The sequence below is a fragment of the Thermobia domestica genome, chromosome 9, assembly GCF_964235325.1.
Source record: "Thermobia domestica chromosome 9, izTheDome1.hap1.1, whole genome shotgun sequence".
Classification (NCBI taxonomy): domain Eukaryota; kingdom Metazoa; phylum Arthropoda; class Insecta; order Zygentoma; family Lepismatidae; genus Thermobia; species Thermobia domestica.
The window spans coordinates 269,415,192-269,442,932 of record NC_137462.1 but is presented as its reverse complement, the minus strand read 5'-3'; the positions used below and the strand labels follow the sequence as shown (position 1 = coordinate 269,442,932).

General features: G+C 36.6%; 1 protein-coding gene across 1 annotated transcript in view; it reads left to right on the top strand.

The window, feature by feature from the left end:
* The first annotated feature begins 17,898 nt into the window (after positions 1-17,898).
* Iyd (Iodotyrosine deiodinase) overlaps positions 17,899-27,741 on the top strand; it is a 90,850-nt gene continuing 81,007 nt past the window's right edge. Inside the window, exon 1 of the mRNA XM_081726044.1 lies at positions 17,899-18,315. Coding sequence (XP_081582170.1) covers positions 18,153-18,315 — 163 coding nt within the window. The 5' untranslated portion in view covers positions 17,899-18,152. The remainder of the gene's footprint in view (positions 18,316-27,741) is intronic.

Sequence of the window (27,741 nt, the reverse complement as noted above, 5' to 3'; positions counted from 1 at the left end):
TTCCAGGACTTCACGCTGGATACGTCCCTGATTCAATGCATTATATTCATTTCTTACAAAACATAATTATTGGATGCGTAATATGTAAAATTATATCATAGTTTGACTTTTGGTAGGTCTTTTCTTAACACATCCATAAATTCCGGCGTTCTGCCTGCCTGTTTTATGTCGGATAAGTGAAACTCTACTGTATTCCCAAAGATAGCATATACACAGAAGCTGGAGACCTGCACGGGTCGGAATTTTTAGCCCGGGCCCATCCCGGCCCCGTAATTTATAATCTATAAGCAGGAGCGGATTAAGGGCGGAGCCAATAGAGCCCAGGCTCCGGGACCCCCAAGCTCAGGGGACCCTTAAAATCCCTGTGTTTAATACTAAAATATAGCAATCAACTTATTATATTATAGGTTTCAGACCTATGCTAATACTTTTTACGCTCGTTACGCTCGCTGTATCGTTAGATTTAAGTTTTTCCATCAGCAGCATTTAACTGTTAATAATGAATGTAATTATTTAACTGTTAATAATGAATGTAACTAAACTAACTATTGCAAACTTGCAGCACATTAAAATATTACAGCATAGTTCTCGGTGGTTCGATAAGCCTATGAGGCTGTGGAAGGTAAGCTTAATTAGATGGAAGAGTTAATACTGTTTATTACTTTATGGTACGCTTAAATACGTGGCAGAGTTAACACTGTTTTTCACTTTCTTCTACGCTTAAGTACATGGAAGTGTAAATACAGTTTTTTACTTTATGGTACGCTTAAAGGAGCAGTTCGACTTAGAAATGCATTTTTTACAATTTATTTCCATTTGTAGAGTTGAAAATTCGAAAAGAAATGGTGTTTGTTTGATCGCGATACGTTCAGTCGTTAGCGAGTAACAGAGGAAGAAAGATTTTGTGATGACGTCATAGGTGGTCAAGGAGCGAGAGCAGGCTTACAATACATACTACACAGTGCGAAGCATTTCGTTTGTGAGAGGTGCGGTGGCACGTTCTAAGTGCGGTTTCCTTTTCCAAAACTGGTTGCAAAGTCTTACAAATATCATCTGCATGTAGAAAATGATATCTGATGGTGGGCTGTACAAACGTTTTTATAATATTATAAAACGTATCCTATAAAGCATGAGTTCAGCGTTTAAAAAAAAATCGAAACCAATCTGTAAATAGATGGCGGACGAGATTGCTGCAACACCTAAGAACATTTTCTTTAATCATTCTTCCGATAGCCAAACATAAGTATGTTCATTTTTACGTTTTGTTGCAATTTTTAACGCTGACCCTATAATTTTGGGCTTCAAGGTATGTACAGGAGCGCAACATATGAGGCAAAAATGAAATAACATTTGTAAAGTTTGCCAGGATATGAAAAGCACTTCACCTGTTAAATTTCTTTTATTCGCATTTTTCTGTACGCGGAACAACTCTCATCACCCGTTTCATCATCATTGTCACATGATACAGAGAAATTAAACGATGAATCAATGTCTTGAGGAACAGTCATCGTCACTGATTCCTTCTACAAGCCAGTATATTTCACTCCCTAATTCACATTGTATAGCTTATTTCTAAAGCAGTATCTTCAGAATCATGAGTGACATCGTCTCTATTACCCTCTAATGCCTCTTCTTGACTACAACCGTCAATTGCGTCTTGTACGATATTTGTACGTTGATAACTGGACATATATCGGTGCTTGTTCAACGGCACGGATTTTAAACATTTCAATAATATACTTGGAACAGCATTCTTTCTCAGTTTGCGTGTAAATAATTCTCCTGGCATTAGCCAGAAGTGGATCTAGACGGTAAAAACTCAGGGGGAGGGAGTTATATCCCAGATTATGATATGTATATCATGTTTACTAAAAACTTTCCAAAATATCTAAATAATAGCTTAAATCAATTTTGTCACTCAAAAACTGGGGGCCTAGGCCCCCGGCCCCAGCCTAGATCCGCCACTGGCATTAACTTTTCTTTCAGTACACTTGACTTCTCGAAGGCAGGCTCTTCAAGATGTTTGGAACAGGAGTGATTTTATTTGGTACATTTTTTCCCATTGATTTTCTTGAGCCATAATTTATATCGATCTGGTGATTTCTCACAACTTAGAAACGTAAGGAAAGATACTTTATGACCTCAGCTTTAATTGCACAAGAATTACAACCGAAAACACAGCAAGTGTTAGGCATTTCTACTTCACTTCACAGACACAGCACGCGCTGTACTAACAAGTGTTTTCTACTTCACACTAGTGTTTCTTTCAGAAAAAAAATCCGGGAGGGGGGGGCACTTAGTATTCGGAGAGGCACATTATTTTTACACAGTACTATTATATTTGTTATATTATAGACGTATTATTTTGGTCTCCTCCGGGGGAATCTCTCAGAGCTCCGGGAGACAGTGCCACCCTAAAAACATGTCTGGAAGAAACACTGTTTCGCACAACAAATGTAATTACTGCTCTCTCTCTCTCTCTCTACTCTTTTTTATACTAATGCTGTAGGAAAAACAACTAACTAAAACGTCCCTCAAGAATTCAACACAAAGCAAGACTGCTAACAAATCCAAAACACAATCTATTAAATCCAAAGGTTATGCACTATTAAAGGTTTATCAGCTGAGTACAAGGGAGTGGTTGCTGACTCACATTGAGTTTCTCGCGTATAACACCAATGACGTCAGCATTTACGATTCATCAAAAACAAAATGCCTGTAGAAGCTGAACGAGACGCCCTATCAAGACATAAAAAATACGGGTCTCTTATTTTTTGTTACTCTTTCTATTGCACCAAACTTCTTTTTAACTCGAACTGCTCCTTTAAGTGCATAGGAAGGATAACTTTTTTTTTACTTTATGGTACGCTTAAGTACATGGAAAAGATAAGACTGTCTTTTTACTTTATGGTACGCTTAAATACATGGAACTGTAAACACGGTCTTTTACTTTATGGTATACTAAAGTGCATGGAATGATAACACTGTTTTTTATTTTATGGTACTCTTAAGTCCATGGAAAAACAGTTTTTACATTATGGTACACTCAAATACGTGAAATATTTAACACTCTTTTTTCTTTATGGTACGCTTAAATACATGGAAGTGTAAACACTATTTTTTTTTACTTTATGTTACGCTTAAGAGCATGGAAAGGATAATACTGTTTTTTACTTTATGGTACGCTTAAGTGCATAGAAAAGATAAGACTGTCTTTTTACTTTATGGTATGCTTAAGTACATGGAAGGTTAACACTGTTTTTTACTTTATGGTAGGCTCAAATACGTGAAAGAGTTAACACTGTTTTTCCTTTATGGTACGCTTAAGTGCATGGAAAATAAAACACTGTTTTTAGTTTATGGTACGCTTAAGTATATGGAGAATTTAACACTGTTCTTTTACTTCAGGTACGCTTAAGTACATTGAAGAATTAACACTGTTTTTTACTTTATGGTACGCTTAAGTGCATGTAAGAGTTAACAGCGCACTATACTACATGGTACGATTAAGAGCATGGAAACGATAACACTTTTTTTTACTTTATGATACACTTAAATACATGGAAGAGTTAACACTGTTTTTTACTTTATGGTACTCTTAAGTACATGGAAGAGTTAACATTGTTTTTTACTTTATGATAAATTTAAGTGCATGGAAAAGATAACACTATTTTTTTACTTTATGGCACGCTTAAGTACATGGAAGAGTTAACACTGTGTTGTTTTACTTTATGGTACACTAAAGTGCATAGAAAAGATAACACTGTTTTTCTACTTTATGGTACGCTTAAGTGCATAAAAACTCTTGCAAAAAACAGTGCTTGTTTTTTTACTTTATGGTAAGCTAAAATACGTGGAAGAGTTAACACTGTTTTTTACTTTTGGTACGCTTAAGTACATGGAAGAGTTAACCCTTTTTGACTTTATATTACGCTTAAGAGCATGAAAAAGCACTGTTTTTACTTTAAGTACTCTTAAGTGCATGGAAATGAAAACACTGTGTTTTAATACTTTATGGTACGCTTAAGTATATTGAATAGTTAACACTGTTTTTTAATACTTTATTGTACGCTTAAGTACATTGAAGAGTTAAAACTGTTTTTTACTTTATGGTACGCTTAAGTGCATGGAAATAATAACACTGTTTTTACCTTATGGTACGCTTAAGTACATGGAATAGTTAACACTGTCTTTTACTTTATGGTCCGCTAAAGTGCGTGGAAAAGATAACAGTTCTTTTTTTTTTACTTTATGGTATTCTTAAGTGCATGGAAAGGACAACATTGTTTTTTTTTACTTTATGGTACACTTAAGTACATGGAAGTGTAAACACTGTTTTTTACTTTATGATATACTTGAGTGCATTGAATAATAACACTGTGTTGTTTACTTTATGCCACTCTTAAGTGCATGGACAAAGCACTGTTTTTACTTTACGGTACGCTTAAATACAAGAAAGAGTTAACATTGCTTTTTACTTTATGGTACGCTTAAATACATTAAGAGTTAACACTGTTTTTTACTTTATGGTAGCTTAAGTGCATGGAAGAGTTAACACCCTTTTTTACTATATGGTATGCTTAAGTGCATGGAAATGATAACTCTGTTTTTTACTTTATGGTACGCTTAAGTACATGGAAGAGTTAACACTGCTTTCGTTTTATGGTACGCTTAAGCGCATGGAAAAATAACACTGTTCTTTTAGTTTATGTTACGCTTAAGTGCATGTAAAAAGCACTGTTCTTTACTTTAAGTACGCTTAAATGCATGGAAATAATAACACTGTTTTTTTTTTATATTTTGTTGTACGCTTAAGTATATTGAAGAGTTAACACTGTTTTTTTCTCTTTAGGTACTCTTAAGTTCATGGAAGAGTTAACAGTGTTTTTTAGTTTATAGTACGATTAAGTGCATGGAAAAGTTAACTCTCTTTTTTTTTAATCTGGACATGAAGACATGAATGTTTTAAGCTTTCAAAGTAGCTTCAGACAGAGGTCTTAAACATAAAATATGTCCAAAACCACCCAAAGGGGACCTGGTTTCCTTATGCACTCAATACCTCATATGTCAGTTTTTATTTGCAATATTAACACCCAATTTTCCTAAATTATACGACTTTATATGCAATAGTTAGATTTTCTAATTTTTATCTCCTTATACCCACAGCTCAAAACCTGCCTTTTCGTTTGTTTTAATCTTTAATACAATATAACCCAGCGTTTCCCAACCGGTGTGCCGCGGCACAGTGGTGTGCCGTTAGAAATCGAAACAAAATTATTAATTCTATAGCAATAAAATTGCAAGACATAGAGAAAAAGGTATATTTGTATTTCACATTACTACTATGAATCTAAAATTTAAAGTTTCATAATGTGTTACTTTTCTGTAGAACATTTTTAATTTTCTGTAGAATATTTTTCTGTACATTTCTAATTTTGAAAAAAGCATTTGTTATCATTCTTATGAGCATTATTACTTCTTTATTGTTGCAGACTATTTCATAACTTGAAATTCTAAAATATTATTCAATAGTTCCGGCAAAGTAAACATGCATACGAATTACCTACATTTGTATTTTAAAAGTAAAAGAGATTTGTTTGTTCGTTTGTTATTTAGTTATCCTTCTTCTTAATGAAAGGTTGGATACAGTTTTCGAAAAAGAAAGTCTATTTTTAACAACTTGAGTCCTATATCTGATTGCTATTGTTTTATTTTTTTATTTTTAAATTAAAATGAAAAATAAGCATAATGATTTACCAGGGGGAAAAAACTAGTGATCGAGCTTTCTTCTCTGTGAGAACGATGTTAGTAATTAGAAAAAATTACTACAGTATTTTATCTTTTCAAATAATAATAAGAAGAATATGTGTGCCGCGAGAATTCAAGTTACCCTGAAGTGTGCCGCAAGTTGATAAAGGTTGGAAAACGCTGATATAACCAATAGACGCTAATGTATTGTCGTACTAAATTGTGAGCGATTATGTTTAGAATTACAGCCACAGTTATACTCAACACCTTCGCCTATTGAAACACTTTAATCATTTTGGGTTTTAATGTATTTGTTTAGCTTTGGTTAACTTCTTTTGAAATAATTCCTTCCAATCCTCTACCTTTAATATCTTCACTATAACATAGCCTTTCGGAACAGCCTTAGTAATAAAAACTTAAGCTGCTCATTCAAGAACATGGTATGTGTAAATTTTGTATTACTTGCCCGTTCGTTCTTTGTATAATTTATTAATTTTAGTAGTTTCGTACAAGAAGCAGTTTCATGTTCTTTGTTACTTCATAAAAGCCTTCTGTTGTTTCGTTTTTGATCATGTATTTAATTCCAGCGTGAAACAAAGACGCTCTTCGCTATTATTTTGTTTCAGAGGTTTTACTTTTGGAGACAAGTTTAAAAGAAATCTCGAAAACGATTCAGGCGGGTTTATGCGAATTTTATAAATGGATATTTCATTAATAATTATACAATGTGATGTAACTGACTTTTCGTTTTAAAAAAAAATAAAAAATAAAAATAATCTCCTTGAGCTGAGGTTTTCTTGGATAGATTTTTTCAAAACTGATCAAGTGATCTTGTTAATACTTCATAAATAAGTATTACACTATAAAACCTATCATGTAGAGTAAGCTATCAGCATAAATAAAAATGAAAAGTAATCGTGTTTGTAATCGTATCACGGGAAATCGACTGCAGAGTAGTGATGCCACCATGAAACACTATAAAATTCCGTCTACAGAGGCAAAAAATCACATTTTGCATCTGAATTTCCTTGTCGTACTACTACTACTACTACTACTAATATAGTATATATATATAAGGTGTGTTGCTTTTTTCGATTTCAGGCTGAATCATGAACAAAGTTCCATCTTCTGCTTTTATAAAATAGTTTATAATTAAAACTATTTTGCTTAATTCAGAACAAGTATAATCTGTTTCTTCAATAGGAGTGCAATTCGTATATAAAAATGCCACCTTCTACTTGTAGTGACTCGTATCATAAATAAGTCATCGTCCGAGGGATCCTGCGGAAATCATCCCTGATAACTAAATGTCTAACCAGAAACCTCACTTAAAACAATTGACAGCCGCTGGTCAACTCCACGTGGACACTTAGTTGCCAAAGTTTCAAATGTTGTCTTTAAGTTAGTGCTCGAAATCTCGTTCCCGAGACCTGCTTCCTTGTTCTTGTATTGTCTGACATCTGTTTCATATACCGGGTGAGGCATTTAAAACTGTTTTTTTGAATATCTGGAAAACTACAAATCGGATTTTGAAAAAGTTGTAATAAAAGTTGTTCGTCTCGAAGGGGGACATCCAATGATACCACACTCGACCGCCTGCCCCCACCCCCGGGGGCGGGAGGGGGGACAACTTTGAAATCTTAAATAGGAACCCCCATTTTTTATTCCATATTCTGATTCTCCGTGAAAAAATACGTAACTTTTGTATTGAACATTTTTTTCGTTGCGTGATAGATGGCGTTGTAATCGACAAAAATCAAAATGGCTCACAAACATTTGAAAAATGAGGCATTTAAAACTGTTTTTTTGAATATCTGGAAAACTACAAATCGGATTTTAAAAAAGTTGTAATAAAAGTTGTTCGTCTCGAAGGGGGACATCCAATGATACCACACTCGACCCCCTGCCCCCACCCCTTGGGGCGGGAGGAGGGCAACTTTGAAATCTTAAATATGAATCCCCATTTTTTATTGCATATTCTGATTCTCCGTGAAAAAATACGTAACTTTTGTATTGAACATTTTTTTCGTTGCGTGATAGATGGCGCTGTAATCGACAAAAATCAAAATGGCTTACAAACATTTGAAAAATGAGGCATTTAAAACTTTTTTTTGAATATCTGGAAAGCTAAAAATCGGACTTAAAAAATAAAACGTAAAAAAATTCACTCATCTCGAAGGGGAACATTCAACAATATCACACTCGACCCCTGCCCAACCTCCCGGGGGCGGGAGGGGGTCAACTTTGAAATATTATATGAGAACCTCCATTTTTTAATAAAGGTTTGGATTCTCTGGGAACAAATACGTAACTTTTGTATTGAACATTTTTTTCGTTTCGTGATAGGTGGCGCTGTAATCGACGAAAATTTGTTACGAACAATTGAAAAATATCCAAGAAATACGCATCAGATTAAGAAAATTAAAGTAGATAGTTTTGATATCTTTGTAAATGCTATCAAATGACACTATAGTTGACTACCGTAACGCTATCTCAGTTATTCTGAAAGGTGGTTATTCTAAAATCTTTAATGAGAAACTGTAATGTTTTAAGCAAAACACTTGATTCTCCAGAACATAATTCATTACTTTGCCCAAATTTTTGGTGTAATTTCTGTTACCGATGTAGGTGAAATTTACTTCAATTGGACTACGTGGACGTAGTATCTATTAGTTTGTTGCCTTTGGTTTGCTGATTCAATGTGAGTCCCCTTACCTCTCACTAAGGAGTTGCTTGTTTCAGGTAAGTCGCCTTGAGTCTCATCATTGAGGTGTTTGTTTTAGTTGAGCCTCTTGCATCCTACCATTCGGGTGTTTGTTTTGGGGTTGTCTCTTTGCCTCTCACACATCTTCATTGTTTACTGAACAAACGAACAAACGTTCGAAATGGTCCCCCTTTTCTGCAATAGACTACACATTGCAAGTAGGGATAGGCGCGAGTCGACCTTAAACTCCACTCGAGTTGAATTCGAGTCGAGTCAAAGGTAATTTTCTCGAGTCGAGTTCCAAGCCGAGTCACTGTTTTGAGCTCGAGTTTGATAAATGGCTCGCACATTCAGCTCTTTTTAACTCGTTTTTAAATTATGGCCTGTTTAGACTGGAAAGCGAAAGCCATGAGAAATGTAAGCAGTAATGTCGAATACTTTTAATATTTCTCACGACAGAGGTACATCTGGTGGGGGTACGTTTAGTATATGTCATCTCGTCTCGAAAACGAGACAACAATAGATTTTTATAACGAGACAGCTTCAAATTTCGTGAGCACCAATATAAGTATATACTGTAGTTCTTACCGTCTAGGCTTAGACCTCACGGTCGACTTTTTGAGCCCCAGAAGAAGCCCAATCCGTGCAGTGATGTCAATAGGCTCGGCTGGTTCAACTGAGCGAACAGCTCAAGCCGGCTCGGTTGGGATGGAAAGCCATCGGCTCGGTTCAATTGAGCCGGCTTGGTTGGGACGAGCCAGCGACTCGGCACAATTGAACCGATGGCTCGAGCCGGTTCCATTCGGATCAGCCACCAACTCGACTCATGTGAGCCATCGGCTCGAGCCAGCTCCATTAAAAGCAGCCCATCGACTCGGTTCGACTCATCTTAACTGAGCCTATGGCTGAGCCGGCTCGCTTGGGTGAGCTGTTGGCTCACTTTTCTGTTTGGCTTGATAGTGAATAAGCTGTGAGCCGACCGCTTGAGCCGATGACAACCCTAAACCCGGACCAAGCAGTTTTGAACATGTTTGACCGACGCCCTATAATTTTTATCAATTTTTGGCTTGCTCCTCCGGAACTCAAACCCAGAACCTCATGACCGATGTTCTTGCCTCCTAAAGACTTGTCGACTACGCAGATAGACAGTCACTAGTTTTTAGTATTCAGATACAAACCGCCTATCTTTCGTATAGTAATAATAATAATAATAATAATAATAATAATAATAATAATAATAATAATAATAATAATAATAATAATAATAATTTGTAGTAGTGGTAGTATATTACTAGTAATATCATTGATAATTATATTATCTACGTAGGATATTTGAAAAGAGTATTTGGAACTACACACAGGATTTAGCTCGAATTGGCTCGACTCGACTCGAAACTTAACCCGAATTCGAGTAGAATTTCGAGTAGAGTTGGAGGAAGTTTTTCGAGTCGAGTCGAGTCGAGTTTCAAAGAAAACTTGCTCGAACTCGCTTGTGCCCATCCCTAATTGCAAGTGTTACACCTACAGGAAATCTAACCATGGACTGCTACGCGTGGTAGCAGTTCTTGCTTCGTAGACAATAGTTTGAATAATGCAAAATATATCGCAAAAAATAGTCACAATTTCGAACATTTTCTTATCACTTGTCAGCGGTGTTTACTCATTTTGATTGTTGTCTATTAGAGCGCCATCTATTAGACAGCGCCAAGAAAGACAATGTTACATAACGTACTCACAAAGTACGTTCACATGTCATTCAGGGTTATGTCAGTATTATTAAATTATTTATTGAAACTGGAAGTATTCAACCCAGACAACGAGTCCGATCACGGCCTGTGACGAACGAAAATGCCGCAGTGAATGTTTTAGCTGCAGTTGCTGCAAATCCTCACATCAGTTCTCGGCAAATCGCACGAAGTTCAGGAATGTCGCAAAGAAGTGTTCTGCGCATACTGCATGAACACAGATTCCATCCATATCACGTTTCGTTGCATCAGGAACTACATGGGGACGACTTTCAACACCGCTTGAACTTTTGCAATTGGATACAACAGCAATTAGCAGTTAATGATGATTTTATTTCACAGATACTTTTCTCTGATGAGGCAACTTTCACGAATACTGGTCAAGTGAATCGGCATAATATGCATTATTGGTCAGTAGATAATCCTCATTGGTTAAGGCAAGCCGAGCGTCAACGTCCATGGAGTGTGAACGTTTGGTGCGGTGTTTTAGGTACTCGAATAATTGGCCCATACTTCATAGACGGGAATTTGAATGGTCAAATGTATGCCGATTTTTTAGATAATATTTTGCCAACACTACTGGAAGATGTCCCACTTCAAACAAGAATGAATATTTGGTTTCAACAAGACGGATGTCCAGCGCATTATTCACGGATATCTCGTGAGGTTTTGAATAGAAAATATCCTGATCGATGGGTTGGACGAGGTGGTCCTCAAAATTGGCCTGCACGATCCCCTGATTTAACTTCTTCCGACTTTTTCCTGTGGGGAACGCTAAAAGCAAAATGTTACACGGAAGAACCAACAACCCCAGAAAATATGCGGCAGCGCATAATCAATGCATGTGCAAACATTAGCGAAGAGACACTTAGAGCAGTAGAATTGTCCTTCAGAAACAGAGTTGTAATGTGTATTGCAGAAAACGGACACCATTTTGAACATTTGCTTCGGTAAAATATGGAGCTTCCGATGGTGAGAGGCAAGGGGACTCACCTGAAACAAGCACCCCGATGGTGAGAGGCAAGGGGACTCACATTAAAAAAGCACCCCGAAGGGAACAAATTACTACTACGTCCACGTCGTTGTTCCTGGGTAACGCTAAAAGTAGTTTTAATTGTCGAGTTTATTTTCAAAACGGATCTTGTCCATTTTTTCTTTTTTAAATTGAGATATCAGTAGCTTTGAAATCTTTGAGGTCGTATCTTTCTGTTTATGAATTGGTTTCTTGCCAAAACTGTCTAAAACATTTTAAAAAAAGTAATTTGAAAAGTAGGTTTTTGTTCATAAGTGATATTGTCCACAACAACATGGCGCACTGATAAGGAAAGGATTTTTTAATTATAAAACGGCTCTTTTCTATAACCATTGAATGACTAGTTGCCATTTTCGGTTCAAATTGTCTTTTGTCCCAATGCTATGCATTGCATCAGCAAGCAAGATAATAGTGATAAACAATTAAATTTCACGGGATTTACATTCATTTCTCCTTCAAGAAAGAATATTGTGTTATCACCGGCTATAACTGAAAATTTGATAAGGTTTTAACGATAAGGTTGGTTTTATTTACTACGACGCCATTGTTGGAGTAGCAAAAGTAGCTTGAAGAGTGTAATGAAATCACTCTGTCCTATTAAAAAGAAGCTTTCCGGCGTAAATGTCCACGGAGATGGAAAGATTAAAAGATTTGAAAGAGGAGGATGTTATTATTACACCAAGTCCACCTGGAAACGGCAGGAAGAAAATGCGTAATCCTGACAAGTGGAAACGCAAAACGTAAAAATTAAAAGAGTCAACCTATTCACCCAAATGTTTGCACGAAACACTTTAACTGTAACCATGTAGGAGGAAAGACTTAGATGTACAGAAATGTGTATGCAAGATATTTGCAAATTTCACCAATGCTTCTATTTGGTTAAAAATAAAATAATCCAAGACAATTTCATATTAAAACATACGAAACCTTCAACACCACAACGAAAAAGACCAAAGAACAACAGGGAAGAAGCAACACAGCTTTGGATTCGATATTACGATCCGAAATGTGATAGTGACATCAAAACACTGCTGATAGTGTGTAAGAATTTTTTTGTTGTGTGTTAGGAGTATCTGAGAAACGGTTTAAGCTAATATGTAAACGGAATTTTGAAAGTGGATAGCTGGCATCAGAAAACAGAGGAGGAGACCATAAGTCCCATATGTTTGAAGCCAAGAAGAAAACTGTTAAACATTCATTGAAAGACCAGGCCCGTATTTAGGTAAGTGCTATTCTATGCTCGAGCACAGGGCGGCAGAATTTATTGGGCGGCAAAATTTTGGAATTTCTCTAAGATTCACAATAAAGTAATATTTAAAACTAGCAATCTGCAGAGTCCCGCGCAAGGGCGAGAAAATATGTTAAAAAAGTCATCCTTTCCCACCACCCTTCCAAGCGGTGAGGATGAACTTAAAACATCATGAAAAATGATACCGTTAAACTTAGCGACCTCGAAAACTATGAATTCAACACTAATATCTGTCGTTTTCGATTACTTTTAAAATCTCGCTCCCTTCCTGGGGAGTGGAATATGACCTTGAAGTTGAAATGTATTAAAGCTGTCGTTATACATCTCAGCGACCCCCCACCCAAATAACTGAATTCAACTATAATAATATTGGTCGTTTTTGAGGGGGCGGCAAAATTGTGCGGGGAGGCAGCAAAAGGGCACATAGGCGCACAATATTATAAAAACGGGCCTGTGAAAGACTAATTCCTGTACAGAAACATTATTGCAGACGAGAAAATGGAAAGAAGCATTAGCTGCCAAGTTATTTGTCTGTAGCAAAACTTCACCAACTGTACAATAACGATGTGGAAAACGATCTTCGGGTTCCATACTCTTATTTGTAACTGGATACAATATAAGTTTTGGAAGTCCTGCTGTAAATAAATGTTCGAAATGTATGCAGTTTGAGTTGAGACTTCAATCAAGGAATACCTCTTGTGAAACTGAATTTTCGATACATAAGAGAAAGGTGAAGCCTTTCATTCCTTATTGAAAAGTAGAAACAATGATGCAATCACTTTATTATTCGACTCGCAAAAGAATCATGTTCTTCCTCGAGTTCCAGATCAAACCGCCTATTACAGCAGCACAATTTTAGTTGTTTAATTTTACGATTTACGAAGGAACGTCAACCGATAGGCAAAGAACAAATTGTTTACACAGTATATTATTGGACAGAAGCACACGAAGCCAAAGGATCATCGGAAATTGCATCAGTAGTGTTTCATCGTCTGCAAAACACGTCATGTGAAGGCGTATCAGAAATTCGACACTTTGTAGATGGATATGCAAGGCAGAATAAGAACTCTGCTAAGATTTGCATCTTGTTCCATTGGCTGAATGAATGCACTATATCTAACTTCTCCAGGACACTCCTATCTCACTTCTCATCGTGTTTTATAATAGGATTGAGCTTGAGCTTAAGGGTCGTGATACAATGATACAGCCTAAAGGATATGCTAAAGTGTTCCGTAATCATAAATAGTAATCGAGATGTTTGACGAAACTGCCTTGTACAACTGGAAGTAAGTATCGTAAGAAGATATGAAGAATCCAAATGAATGGCACTTCAAATTCCACAACTGTTAAAATAAAAGTTATATTCTTGCAACAGTACCAACTTCACCCATTGCAGTAAGGGGTTCGTATTTAAGATTTCAAATTTGCCCTCCTCCCACACCCGGGGGTGGGGGCAGGGGCTCGAGTGTAGTATCATTGGATGTCCCCCTTCGAGACGAACTTTTATTACAACTTTTTCAAAATCCGATTTGTAGTTTTCCAGATATTCAAAAAAACAGTTTTAAATGCCTCATTTTTCAAATGTTTGTGAGCCATTTTGATTTTTGTCCATTACAGCGCCATCTATCATGCAACGAAAAAAATGTTCAATACAAAAGTTACGTATTTTTTCACGGAGAATCAGAATATGGAATAAAAAGTGGGGGTTCCTGTTTAAGATTTCAAAGTTGCCTCCCCTCCTGCCCCCGGGGGGTGGGGGCAGGGGATCGAGTGTGGTATCATTGGATGTCCCCCTTCGAGACGAACAATTTTTATTACAACTTTTTTAAAATCCGATTTGTAGTTTTCCGGATATTCAAAAAAACAGTTTTAAATGCCTCATTTTTCAAATGTTTGTGAGCCATTTTGATTTTTGTCGATTACAGCGCCATCTATCACGCAACGAAAAATATGTTCAATACAAAAGTTACGTATTTTTTCACGGAGAATCAGAATATGGAATAAAAAATGGGAGTTCCTATTTAAGATTTCAAAGTTGCCCCCCCTCCCGCCCCCGGGGGGTGGGGGCAGGGGTTCGAGTGTGGTATCATTGGATGTCCCCCTTCGAGACGAACAACTTTTATTACAATTTTTTCAAAATCCGATTTGTAGTTTTCCAGATATTCAAAAAAACAGTTTTAAATGCCTCATTTTTCAAATGTTTGTGAGCCATTTTGATTTTAGTCGATTACAGCGCCATCTATCACGCAACGAAAAAAATGTTCAATACAAAAGTTACGTATTTTTTCACGGAGAATCAGAATATGGAATAAAAAATGGGGGTTCCTATTTAAGATTTCAAAGTTGTCCCCCCTCCCGCCCCCGGGGTTGGGGGCAGGGGGTCGAGTGTGGTATCATTGGATGTCCCCCTTCGAGACGAACAACTTTTATTACAACTTTTTTAAAATCCGATTTGTAGTTTTCCAGATATTCAAAAAAACAGTTTTAAATGCCTCGCCCGGTATAGCCATAGTATTAGGGTTTAGAACAAACACAGTGGGTGTTTAGACCGCAAATGCGGTCAAAAGAGAGATGGAGGGAGGAAGGGATACTGTTGTAAAATTCAGCATGGGAACTTCAAAGACTTTGCCGAACTGCACTCCTATTGAGTGAATGCACTATATATTTCGTTATGTGGTCAGAAATGCAGTGACCTGTATAAGATTTAGTCGAAACTTCGTTGTCGCTGTGGGACGTGGCGCTGTAATGGCGAAATCAGGAGAACTCCCTATATTAACTTTAATTAGCTTTAATGCTGTGGACATGGTGAAATAAGTATATATGTGATCAAAAAACAAAAGAAAATGTGTGACTATTGGGTTTGTTAGGGTGTTTGTCGTTCCTTTTCCGCAGTGGGACGCGAGAGACGGAACTTACCATTGAAAGTGGGATCCGAACCTCTTTTAGGTTTTGGATCCGAGACGTTTCCCATGAACAATTGCCGACGAAGTTCGTCGGACCGTCGTCAGTTATTGGGTGGCAGCAGCGAAAAGGGTGAGCTAGTGCTAGCTCAAAGGCGGCTGCCTATTTGTCGGCTTGGCAGCGGACACCGTGACGGCCCCGCCGCTGTTCAGGAACGGCAGCTATGAGACAGAGGGTTGTCTTCGGCCCAGCAGTGGCACGACGTCGTCCGCCGAAGCAACGGCATCATGAAGATTTTCACCATCGTTTCGCCTGACTTGTGCGAGACGAGACTCGAGACGAGACCTCAGTAAGTCTCGCGCGAGTAGTCTCACGAGACTGCTCGCGGTCTCGCATAGTTTTTGATGGGTGAAATTATTATGGAACTCTTTATTTTCTTCTTCTTCTTTCTCTGCTTCTCCTTCTTCTTCTTCTTCTTCTTCTTATTATTATTATTATTATTATTATTATTATTATCTGCTAGTAGTAGTAGTAATAGGAATTGTAGCATTAGTTGTAGTAGTAGTCTGTAAAGGGTAGTAGTCTCTAGTAATATTTTTTCTTTTTATTTTTAATCCTTTCATCCTTTAATTTTTAAATGTCTATAATGTGTCACCAACAAATTGATCACATCGGACCCTAGACAAGATTTGATTCTGTCATTCCAATATAATTTCAAAACTAAAGGAGTTACCATTAAAGAGCATTGTGTGAACAGATTGCACATTTTAATACGTATGTATGGTACCACCTTAATTTCGTGGCATGGAGGCCTCTTAAGTACGTTGATCGAACTTTCGTTCGGGATAGACATGACGAAGGTTATAGGCGTAACCTGTAATTTCGGCATTATTGTGGAGCATTTGTACAAGAAGTGAGTACATCCATACCTGTGTGTGAGTGTGTGTGTGTTATTCGTTTCATTATTGTTTTCTCTTCTCACATGCAATGTATGGATGTGAGAATTATAACGCGTTTAGTGACACATGACATGGGATTGCAACATTGGGATGGGATTGCTCGTTCGTTCATTCACATGTTAAAGCGACGTTCATCTGAACGATTCGTTTATAAGTGGCAGGTCTTTAACGGTGACGGATCTGTTGGTAACGATTCTCAGGCTAACAGCAAAATGTCTTTCTTTTTCACCCTAAACAGTTAGTTTACTTTCGCCGATTATAGCGCCATATTATGCATCGACGCAAAAGTGTTGATGAAACCTTACATAGTTTGGGCCGTAGAATCCATATCTGTAATCAAAAATTGTGGTTTCCATTTGAAATTTCAAAGTTGACCCCACCCCAGCCCCCAGGGGGTGGATCTAGAGGGTCGAGTTTTGTGGTGGACAAACACCGTGTGTGTGGGTTTCCTCGGTGTTCTCCCGTTTCCTCCTACTTTCTTCTTTCCACCATTTCGCTCATTTCTCATCATCGCCGTCTCCTTTAGCCCAACTGGCATAATCGTGGGACGTAAAATTCAAAGATTTCATTTTTACATTTCAAACAATTATATTTTAGATGTTAGATATTTTAACTTGCAAATCAATGTTTTAATTGTTTATTATTTTTTGATAATGACAAATGAGAAGTATTTATTTTAGTTTGTTTCTATCTAAAAACCCTGTGGGTGCTGGAACCCCTGAGCACCCACGTAGTGGGCGCACATGACATGATATATTGCCATGCAGGCTGCCCAATGCAGAACATAGGAATTCTATACACAGAAATGAGCAAACTAGAAGTATCACTAATATCGGGTACTAGTGGTATATTAGTGATATTTCTAGTGATATTTTAAGGAGAAAACTAGGAGGAGGAACTCCATTACTTATATCGGGGCCGCGGTGGCTCAGTGGTAGAGCGTTCACCTCTGGTGCTAGGGGTCTCGGGTTCAAACCCTGCTCCCGCCAAGTGAACTTTGTGGTGGACAAACACCGTATGCGTGGGTTTTCTCGGGGTTCTCCCGTTTCCTCCCACTTTCTTCATTCCACCATTTCATTCATTACTCATTATCACCGTCTCCTTTAGCCTAACCGGCATAACCGTGGGACGTAAAACTGAAATTTTCATTTCATTTCATTTTTCCATTACTTATATCTTAAAAGCCTACTCAACACAAAATATTGTTGATATAGTACGTGTTATTTGATTTGTTTGTTACCTTATATTTTGGAAATATATGAGATTTAGTTTTGTTCTTTAAAATTTTTGGGACCTCCCTAGAGAGTGGAGCCCTAAGCTATTGCTTGTTTAGTTTATACGTAAATCCTGCGCTGGTGAGGAACACCAAAAACTCACGTTAAAAAGCAAACGGATTGAGTAATATTGCCAATGTTTTAAAGAATAATATACAAAAAAAATTAGGTCTGCATGCAAATGGATTATGTAAGACTTCTGCTCGCGCACAGGAATGTCGATTTTCGATATGAGGACAATTCTGACGCGTGTACTTCCAGCATACATTCATATATAAAAACACACATTCACAAATACACGCAACGTAATCAACTACTGTGTTTGTGTGTGTGTGTGTAGGTTTCGATAGTGACGAGGTGTATACAGACACTAGCGCCGCAGCGACAATCATGCATAGACTTCTCGCAAACGGTTGCCAGTTGACCTGATATCGTAATTATTTATTTCGCTGTTCTTTTATCGCAAAAAAGTGCTTCTTTTCTTTTCTTCATTTTGTTTTCTTTTAAGAAAAAGACATTTTTATCGGCCAAGTTGAGCCATGTTGCCTTATATGCCACTTGTTACTAATTACTGGCCGTTTATTGTGACTGGGATTGTATGTTATATTGTTGCAAGGATTATCTACCATCTTTCAGCTGCCTGCACTAATGAGGAAAACAAGCCAACTGATGGAGAGGCAGAGGAACAAACACCAGATCAAGGTAGGAATATTTAGAAAAAAAAAAAAAAACTTAGCGATTCTTTTCAACAATACATTGTTTTCTCGTCTAAGATAATCGGTCTTTTCTGCAGAAATATTAATTGATTCTTAATGTCTAAAAAGGAAGTAGTACTAATATCGCTTCGCAGTTGTTTGACAATGGGTCAGTAACAAATATTTGCAATGTACTCAAAATTAACTGAAAACTCTTTTAGACTGGATTACGATATCGTAACTGACTACAGGGTGATAGAAAATCATGTGTGCAATTTGGGTTGGTAACTTTTGAAAGTGAAAATACCGGAGACAGGACCGGATCCAGGATTTTCTAAAAGGGGGTGCACCAATAACTATCAGTATATTTGAATCATTTTTTTTTTAATTGCCTTTAGGCATCTGTGATGTGTATGAGGAACTGACAAACTATTGTGTTTAGCAAAACCGCTTTCTTTTAAGCCCGAAACGGAAACAAGACATGAAATTTTAGGAAAGTATTGCTATTTCCACTGCCAGTTTCTCACTTTAGATAGTGTATATTCAGAACGGAGGGGGGAGGGTGCAAGTGCTCCGGTGCATCCCCCCTAAATCCGGCCCTGACCGGAGACTATCCTGGAGTCAGAGACGTAACTAAGGAGGGAGGCAAACAGAGCTTGTGTTCGGGCGCCGGATTGAAGGGGGGCACAAAACTGGGGAAATATATATTTTCACTATAAGGCAAGGAAACGATTTTAACAAACTAAAGATGATAAAAAAATTACCTCAGAAACTTAACAGGACAACAACGACTCAACAAGCTTAGGATATCCATAGCTTCAAATCTATCTTTTGAGGACATTGTGAAAACCTTTGCAGCCAAAAGCACAGACGTCGTTAGCGGGGGCGGAGAACGCATCCCCCCAGATTTTAGTCAAATATATTTAAAGAAACTATACTACTTTGTATATATAACTTTTGTCGGAAAGAGGATTTTGATTTTGATATTTAAAAAGCTAATGACACCAGTGCCAAAAGAACCCGCAAAGTTAAATTTTAGTTTCAGCTTCTTGTGTTTTCATTTAACTCACATTGATTTAAGAGATTTGCAATCCGTCCGAGTATAATATTCGAGACAACAGCTTGACTGTTTGTCATAATTAAATATTCTATTCTAAAGTAACAGACTGTTAATTCATTCTACACATATGCACATCTCGATATAATTTCAAAAACGTTATGATTTGCAGTTATTATGATAAGACTATAAGAATATGTCAAGCATGCTACTCTTAGATTATTTGACAATCAAATACTAATTAGTTTGGTGTTTTTATCTTGTACTAAAAATTAAATTATGTCCTGTAATTTTCAAATCAAGCTTTACCACTTGAAGAAAAAATGGAATAGGAGAATTACTGTGTGATGCTAATACAGGTGTAGTCGGGGAGCGTTTTGGTTTGGTTGGTCATGGGTGAGGCGCTAAGGCGAGTTTTTGCCCCGGGCGACCTGGAGTACGTATACTCTTAAGATCATACCGCCTCTGGTTTTTCAGTGATAAAAGCATACCAGCTCTGGTTTTTCATTGGTCAAGACATACCGTCACTGGAAATAGATGATAAAATACCTTTAATAAATACATTTTTATACAAGGTAATTAACGAATAGCTTTGCACGTAAGATTGTATTTCTTATGTAGAAATAATTTCTTAAGAGTCTTCATCCCGGCGAAATTAAAATACCGCTAATTTTACAGTAATTATGTGATATCTTCAAATAGATAAAAGATAATCGAAATGTGGAACAAGAGCGCCCTAGACAATAATATTTTACATGAGAAACCGTTATCACGACTCACTTATCTGCTTCCGATTTAGAGCCATTTTGAAAATCGACATTTATATTCGCGTTTCTAAATAGCTGCAAACGGAAAGCCACTAGGTGACTTGTGATAACGGTACCTCACGCAAAATAATATTGTCTAGGGCGTTCTTGTTCCATATTTCAATTATCTTTTATCTATTTGAAGATATCACATAATTACTGTAAAATTAGCGGTATTTTAATTTCGCCGGGATGAAGACTCTTACGTTGACAACACCGACATTTTTGTTATCTTTTTCCTACCTTTTTTTTTAAGTATGTCTTCAAAGAAGTTCATCAAGTTTATATTTTGATATGCCATATTGAATTTCTTTCTTTCTTATGTGTGTGTATGTGTGTTTTCTTGCCTTAATGCATATAAATGTCGTGTTTTGACCATGGGCGGATTTAGGAGTAGTCTGCTGTGGGGGTGGATCTTTCGTAAGTTTGAAATATCCGTTAGTGAAGTGAGGGATCCGGGATTTGTCCCGCAGGAAATTGTTAATATAAAAACTTGGTTCTTGAGCATTTTCGTGTATTATTCTCTATTGAAAGTTATTGACAGGGGATCAGTCTCTCCATGTCCCACCTGTGTAACTACAGAGAAGCTCATAGTTTTCAGTCATAGAAATAGAATGCCATCTTTTAGGCAACATACGTACCCTCACTGTATTTCAACATTTAGATAACCGGTATGTCGAGTCAAAATCTTGATCAAATATACTGCCTCTGCCTTTTTTCCACTTCGAACACTGCTTAAGATTGTGACGTCATCGCTCGTTAAAAAATGTTAACAACCTGAAACTAGTTACTCTACACAAAATTGAACGATTCAGAGTTCAAAATTAATATCTTTAGTTGCTTTGGAAGCATTTATTAAACATACTTATTCCAGTTTTGGCTGAGTCTGCACATGTAATTTTTGTAGCCTGCCATCAATAATACATCATATTTAAAACAGAAAAGCAAATATAATTGACAAGATAATTATGGCATGCAGAAAATATACTTCAAAAATAACTCGTACCCCCTTCGCTGGGGCTGGTAATATCACATAGTGCCAACATACTTTTACTAGATCTGGATGCATTATTTACTTGGAAGATGAAGCAGTGCTAGTTGTGCTCTTGAAAATATACTTTTTTTTTATCTCTGGCAGTTTTGATAAGTTCAGTAAATTTTCCTGCCTTCAACTCTTCAGCATGTGGTGGCCAAACACCGTGTGTGTGGGTTTTCTCGGGGTTCTCCCGTTCCCTTGCACTTTTTTCCATTCCACCCATTTCGCCCATTTCTCATTACCACCGTCTCCTTTAGCCTGCCCGGCAGAAGAAGAAGAAGAACCCTTCAACAAATTCTGTCGATATCAAAGCGAGTTGAGTTGAATTGATTTTAACGTCCCGTTCAGCAGCGAGGCTTTATGAGACGTGGACCTACTGATTAACGTGGAATTCGAACCACATGAGCTCCCGCCGGGAATCGAACCCGGGCCTCCCAGATATCAAAGCGAATTGCAAACGAGAACCACAGTGACGGAACAACAAATTCGATGCGGAATGGAATTGCGCAATGACTGTGATCAGCCGGTTGTCAAATGCTGTTCATTTTAGAATTCAGATTCAGCAATCTACTTTCCACGGAATTAAAAAATAATAATCTGAATAGAACAGAGAGTAGGACTAGTCTATATATTAAAATGCTAGATTTATACGTTTGTCCCCAATCCTTTCGACAATGAGATCTCGAAAACCACAAATGTTAGGAACGTGCCGTTCCAGTTCTAATTCAATATTTAAAAACCGTGGCCGTTATTTATTTATTGTGTTATTAGAGTTACTTGGGAGTGTCGATTTTTTTTTATAAAATGTAAAGCATCATATCCTACGAGTTATACATTCCAACACAACATTATTATGTACATGGGTTGCATATCTCTCAGGTGTTTGTTTTGTGGCTAAATTATAATGAAAAACGAAGGATAACCATTTCTCCATGCTAAGATGAATCTTTATTGTTTGGAGTGTTTTGCCCAATGAACACCATATATCACTGGTATTATAATTAATTATGTATATAATGTATTTGCTTATTACGTACTTCATGCAAGATGAAAGAAAATGTAATGTAAGTTTCTAATCATACATGAATTAGAAACTCTAACCGTAAGTAGTCTCAATCTTGCAAACGGTGCGAGATATTGAAAAAATAACCGAAAAATCTCCCTTTATGGTACCCCTTGCCGATTTTTTTTTTTTTTTTTATCAAAACCTCTTTCCCTTGTGTCTGTAAAAGGTTCATGCTCATATGTGAATGATGCGCTGTGTAGAGAGCATAAGTTCAGCTAGTAAGAGTAAAAATTACCAAACATTTAACGTCCGGTTTTGAGGTCGTACCAGACAAGGAGGTCAAAAACCGAATTGTCCGGTAAAATACCAGACGGTTGGCAACCCTATCTGTGATTAGATAGTAAGGAAAAGGGTAGGTGCAAAATTCTGGACGCGAGGAGGGGTATGGATGGTAATACACCTTTTGGCAACTTATTTTCTTAGAGTTTCCATGGGAAATAATTCAGCCATGCTTAAATGTTAAAGTTTCTATCACTGGTACAGAAGACCTGGGTTCTATTTCTAGTTGTGTGGTCCTTCGGGGTGTATTCCACGATTGTGTATGAACTTGGCTTGGTTTTACATTAATGAACCTATTCAGTACCAAGATCATATGAGACGTGAAGCTACAGCATAACATGGGGTCCAAACACATTAGGTTCCACCGGAAATCGGCTCCGGAGGTTCACTCCAGAGACGCGAGCGTTAACGATTTAGGCATAAGTACGATTGCCCGCAATACGAGACACAGCACTTCCAATAGAAACAAATCACTCCGAGACGAGATAGGGCACTTCCAATAGAAACAAATAACTCAGAGACGAGATAAGGCTCTTCCAATAGAAACAAATAACTCAGAAAGGAGATAAGGCTCTTCCAATAGAAACAAATAACTCAGAGACGAGATAAGGCTCTTCCAATAGAAACAAATAACCGAGAAAAGACAGAGCACTTCCAATAAAAACAAATGTCTTTCCGTGCCGAAAAACGTGTTTTTTGCTAGAAATAAATATTTTCGAGATGACACAGGATTCTCATAATGGATCCTAATAAATTTCCGAGGCAAGACAGAGCTCTTCCAATAGAAACAAATATCTTTCTGAGATGAGACAGACTCAACTCGAGAGTTGGCAGGCTTGTAGTTTCAACATTAGTAACATTAATTCCCTTTAAACGAAATCTGGAATATTGATTTGTAAGCAATTTCGGGAGACGTGGTCCAGAAATGGATGTACCGCCCCTTTAGTTTCAACAGTATAGTGTTAGTTATGGTAGAATGTCTGTACACAGTTACCTTGAAATCTTAAGAGTCTTAAGAGTCATAAACATCGGTATGATCACCATCCATGTCGTAACGCAGCTGAATTCTGTCGACCGCCTCGGCGAAGGTCTTTCACAATGCCCATAGCAAATATACGTTTTTTCCACCCCAACTTTTTTGCTTTTCTTAGTCGATAAATACTACCAAAGAGGTCTGTAAATTTCGCTTTAACCCTTTCCATGGTGTCACCTGTGAAACGCCTTTCGTGAAGCCAAACCGCAACAAACTAATCTTTGTTCAATGCTATGGACTCCGATCACACATTGTCGATTAATCCAACTTCACTGCAAATAACTGTTACCAAGCAGAAAACAAATGAACATGGATAGCAGTGTTGCTAGACAATGCCAATCAATGTTACCAGATAATGCCAAGCAATGTTACCAAACAAATGTGGGTAAAACCTAAAACCGTCAGAAAACACCAATTAGGGGTATGCCCACTTCTGGACCATGCGATATATATATGAATTAATAGATAATTGGGTGCACAACTCGATCCTTTGATGACCATATTTTAAGTTAGTTTTCAAACATTGTTTAGTTGTGTTAGTTCTCGTTATATGAGAGACTTTATTATGAAAAAGAAAATACTTATAAACAGAAAGAATGAACTTGAGGGCATGACTCTGTTCCTCCAACCCACCAGCATTGATACATATTCTGCTGTTCTTTATTCATTAGACTTCAGAATATATTCCTTTTTCTTTTAACATTACACCAGTTTGTAAATCTTGCAATTTTCATTCCTCTTGCTGATGCAATACTTTTCATGTCCTTCCGTGTGGGAGATTTCTGGTTCAATGCCAGATGAAGGTGAATTGTACAATTATTTCTTCGTATTATTAGTTTATATAATATAATCTTTCAGTTTCATTCATCTCTCTTACTTACCTTTAATGCAATGTCTTATTCAGACATGCTAGGAGTGGGGGAATCACCCCTCCATTTTTGAAGATATAGATGCAGAATGTACGTGATGAATATGGTATTGCCTCTAGAGCAACCTGTAACACAGGAAAAGTACTTGGGTTGCCTTCATCACAAACAATATCCTTCGTTGTGTACATACATATATTTTAAATTTTAGCTTCCCTATTCCTCCTTCGAGTTCAAAATCGAAAAAAAATGGCTTCGTACGTGATTAGATCTCGTGAACATCTATCTGTCCCTGTCAAAGTGATTCCTCATGCGAAAATCTGATGACAAACACTCGGAGAGAAGAGAAAAGGAATATATATATATATATATATATATATATATATATATATATATATATATATTTTTTTTTTTTTTTTTTTTTTTTTGGAAGATGCTTGTGAGCAAGTGAGACTAAACACTTTATTTCAACTTTGGAATTTGCTTTATCAGTTACGAGGAGTTGAAACAATTAAATAATGCTCCTATTTCTTTAAAATGTAAATAATAATAATAATAATAATAATAATAATAATAATAATAATAATAATAATAATAATAATAATAATAATAATAATAATAATAATAATAATAATAAGAAGAAGAAGAAGAAGAAGAAGAAGAAGAAGAAGAAATTTAGGTGCTTGATTCTTAAATATATTTTAAATAATATATAACATTCATCAACAGAAGTTAAACCTTGACAAAGACACATTAATTAGTTTTAAACATAATTTGATATGGTTGCTACTTTATTAAAAATTTAATATTTAACTTCTTAAGTATTTACAGTTTTAATAGAAACGTTGTGGAACTTTGGTTGTAATTAGGAAGTAACCTTTGATCAACTTGATAAGCTTTTACGTTAAATACGCCACTTCTTTTTCTCTTTTTACCTCTGTCCTATTTTTTTGTATTTGCAACCACTCAGTTTATCTTCGTCGGTGTTTCCTGAAGATAACACAGTTCAAGTTCATCGTTTCATAACTAAAATAACTTTCTGTTTTTTTCCCCTCGCAAATACTGTATTAAGGAACGAATGCATGTTCAGGTTTTTCCTAAGTCTAAGGTTTTTGTCCGGTTGCTTCCAGGAAGCTGTGCACAATTACTTTTGATCCAATCAACGGTGCAATAATACTATACTTGAAAAAAAAAATGCTACAAAATAAAAGTCAGTCTTATCTTTCTTTTCATTTTTGGATCAAAAGATTCAATATATTTCAGGCAAAAATTTTCTTGTAGGTCTTATATCTGGAGAACTGCATATAGTCTAGCCAAACAGAACTATCACCTAGCTCAGTATGATGTGCTAATTTCGTTAAAAAAAAAAAAAAAAAATCGGTTTACGGTCCGTTCAAAAATTTTGTTGCCCCCGATCTAAAAAATCCAATATATTTCATTCAATCAAAAATTTTCTTGTAGGTCTTATATCTGGAGAATTGCATATAGTCTAGCCCAGTGTTGTCCAAATGGCGGCCCGCCAAACCATTTTGTGCGGCCCATAAAGCTTTCACGATTTACGATTCTTATTACTGATACTATTTTCATTTATATTTATTCATTCTTTTTATGTTTCCACTCTTGTTTTGAAATAAGTCATCCATTTAGCGATTCTGTACAGCAAATAAGGCGCGGACAACCACGGCAACACCTTTCCCTAAAAACTGTGAATTTAGTTGGGAAAGAGTGTCAATGTTTGAAAGTACTTATTTGTGTGAAAGAGCATTAACCACCATGAAAATTGTGAAGAATCGCTTCAGAAACTGCCTTGGAAATTCTTTTATTTTACATCTCCTGCGGCTCACAACGACAGGAATGAATATAGATATCCCGGCCCTTGGAAACTCTGCTAGTCACCTTCATTTCTCACATTGAATTGAATAGGTATATAATATTTCAAATATGTTTATTAGATTTTTCTTTTGTAGATTATTATTATTATTATTATTATTATTATTATTATTATTATTATTATTATTATTATTATTATTATTATTATTATTATTATTAGCTGCGGCCCTCAACTTTACTAGTAAAGACGGTTATGGCCCTCAGGCACATTATAATTGGACACTACTGGTCTAGCCAAACAAAACTATTACCTAACTGAGTATGATGTACTAATTCCGTAAAAAAAAATAAATAAATAAATAAAAATAAAAATAAAAAATACGAAAACTCGATTTAGGGGAAGTTCAAAAAATTTTGTGGTCCCTGATCTAAAAAATTCAATATATTTCATTGAATCAAAATTTTTCTTGTACGTCCATATCTGGAGAACTACATATAGTGTAGGTAAACGCAAACTAGAAAATATCACTTAACACAGAATGATGTGCTTATCCGTAAAAAAGTACGAAAACTCGATTTAGGAACCGTTCAAAAATTTTGTGGCTTCTGATCCAAAAACTAATTATTGGTCAAGATCGCAACCTTTTGATGGGTTTTCTGATCATTCCTAAAAGTTGTGGCCAATCTTTTGATTCATTTTTTGGAACATTCATAAAATTCTTGTTGAAAGAATAAATCCATTTAAAAAATGAAATGAAATCTTTCAGTTTGACGTCCCACATCATTTAGGCTAAGGGAAACGGCGGATTAAGACAAGTGGAATAGGAATGTGGGAGGAAACTGGAGGACCTCGGGAAAACCCACGGACAGATGTTGTCGTCCACCACAAACTTATATGGCCGGGAATCGAACTAAGGCCTCTACGTACCAGAGGTAAGCGCTCTGCCACACCGAGAAAAATCCGTTATCCGAACAGCGGTACATTATACAAATATACGAAATCCATAAGTTTAGTACGGAAATCTGTACGGAGCATACATTATCCATATGCTACATACATACTTCCTTTTTTCTATATATACTTTACATGATGACACTGCAGGATGTCTAACATCTAACAGTCTTCTGTATATTACATACGTATACGTATGTCAGCTGTATGGTATATACGTCCATCTGTACGAGAGATCCTGACCGCTTATATACAATTCTTTCTTTCATACGCAAAGTACGTATAGATTGAAAACTTAGAGCGAAATTATTATAAAACATACGTTTTCATTTATACGTTCGCTGTAGATGTCACCTATAAATCATATGTTAAGTCCAAAAACTACAGGATTTACGCATATAACCTACGTTTTTACGTACGCCACATACGCTTTTTTCCTCTGTGCACTGAACTACCGTGTCTCCGTCCATTTGAAAGTTTTCTATGTTTTGCATCTTACCCAACAACG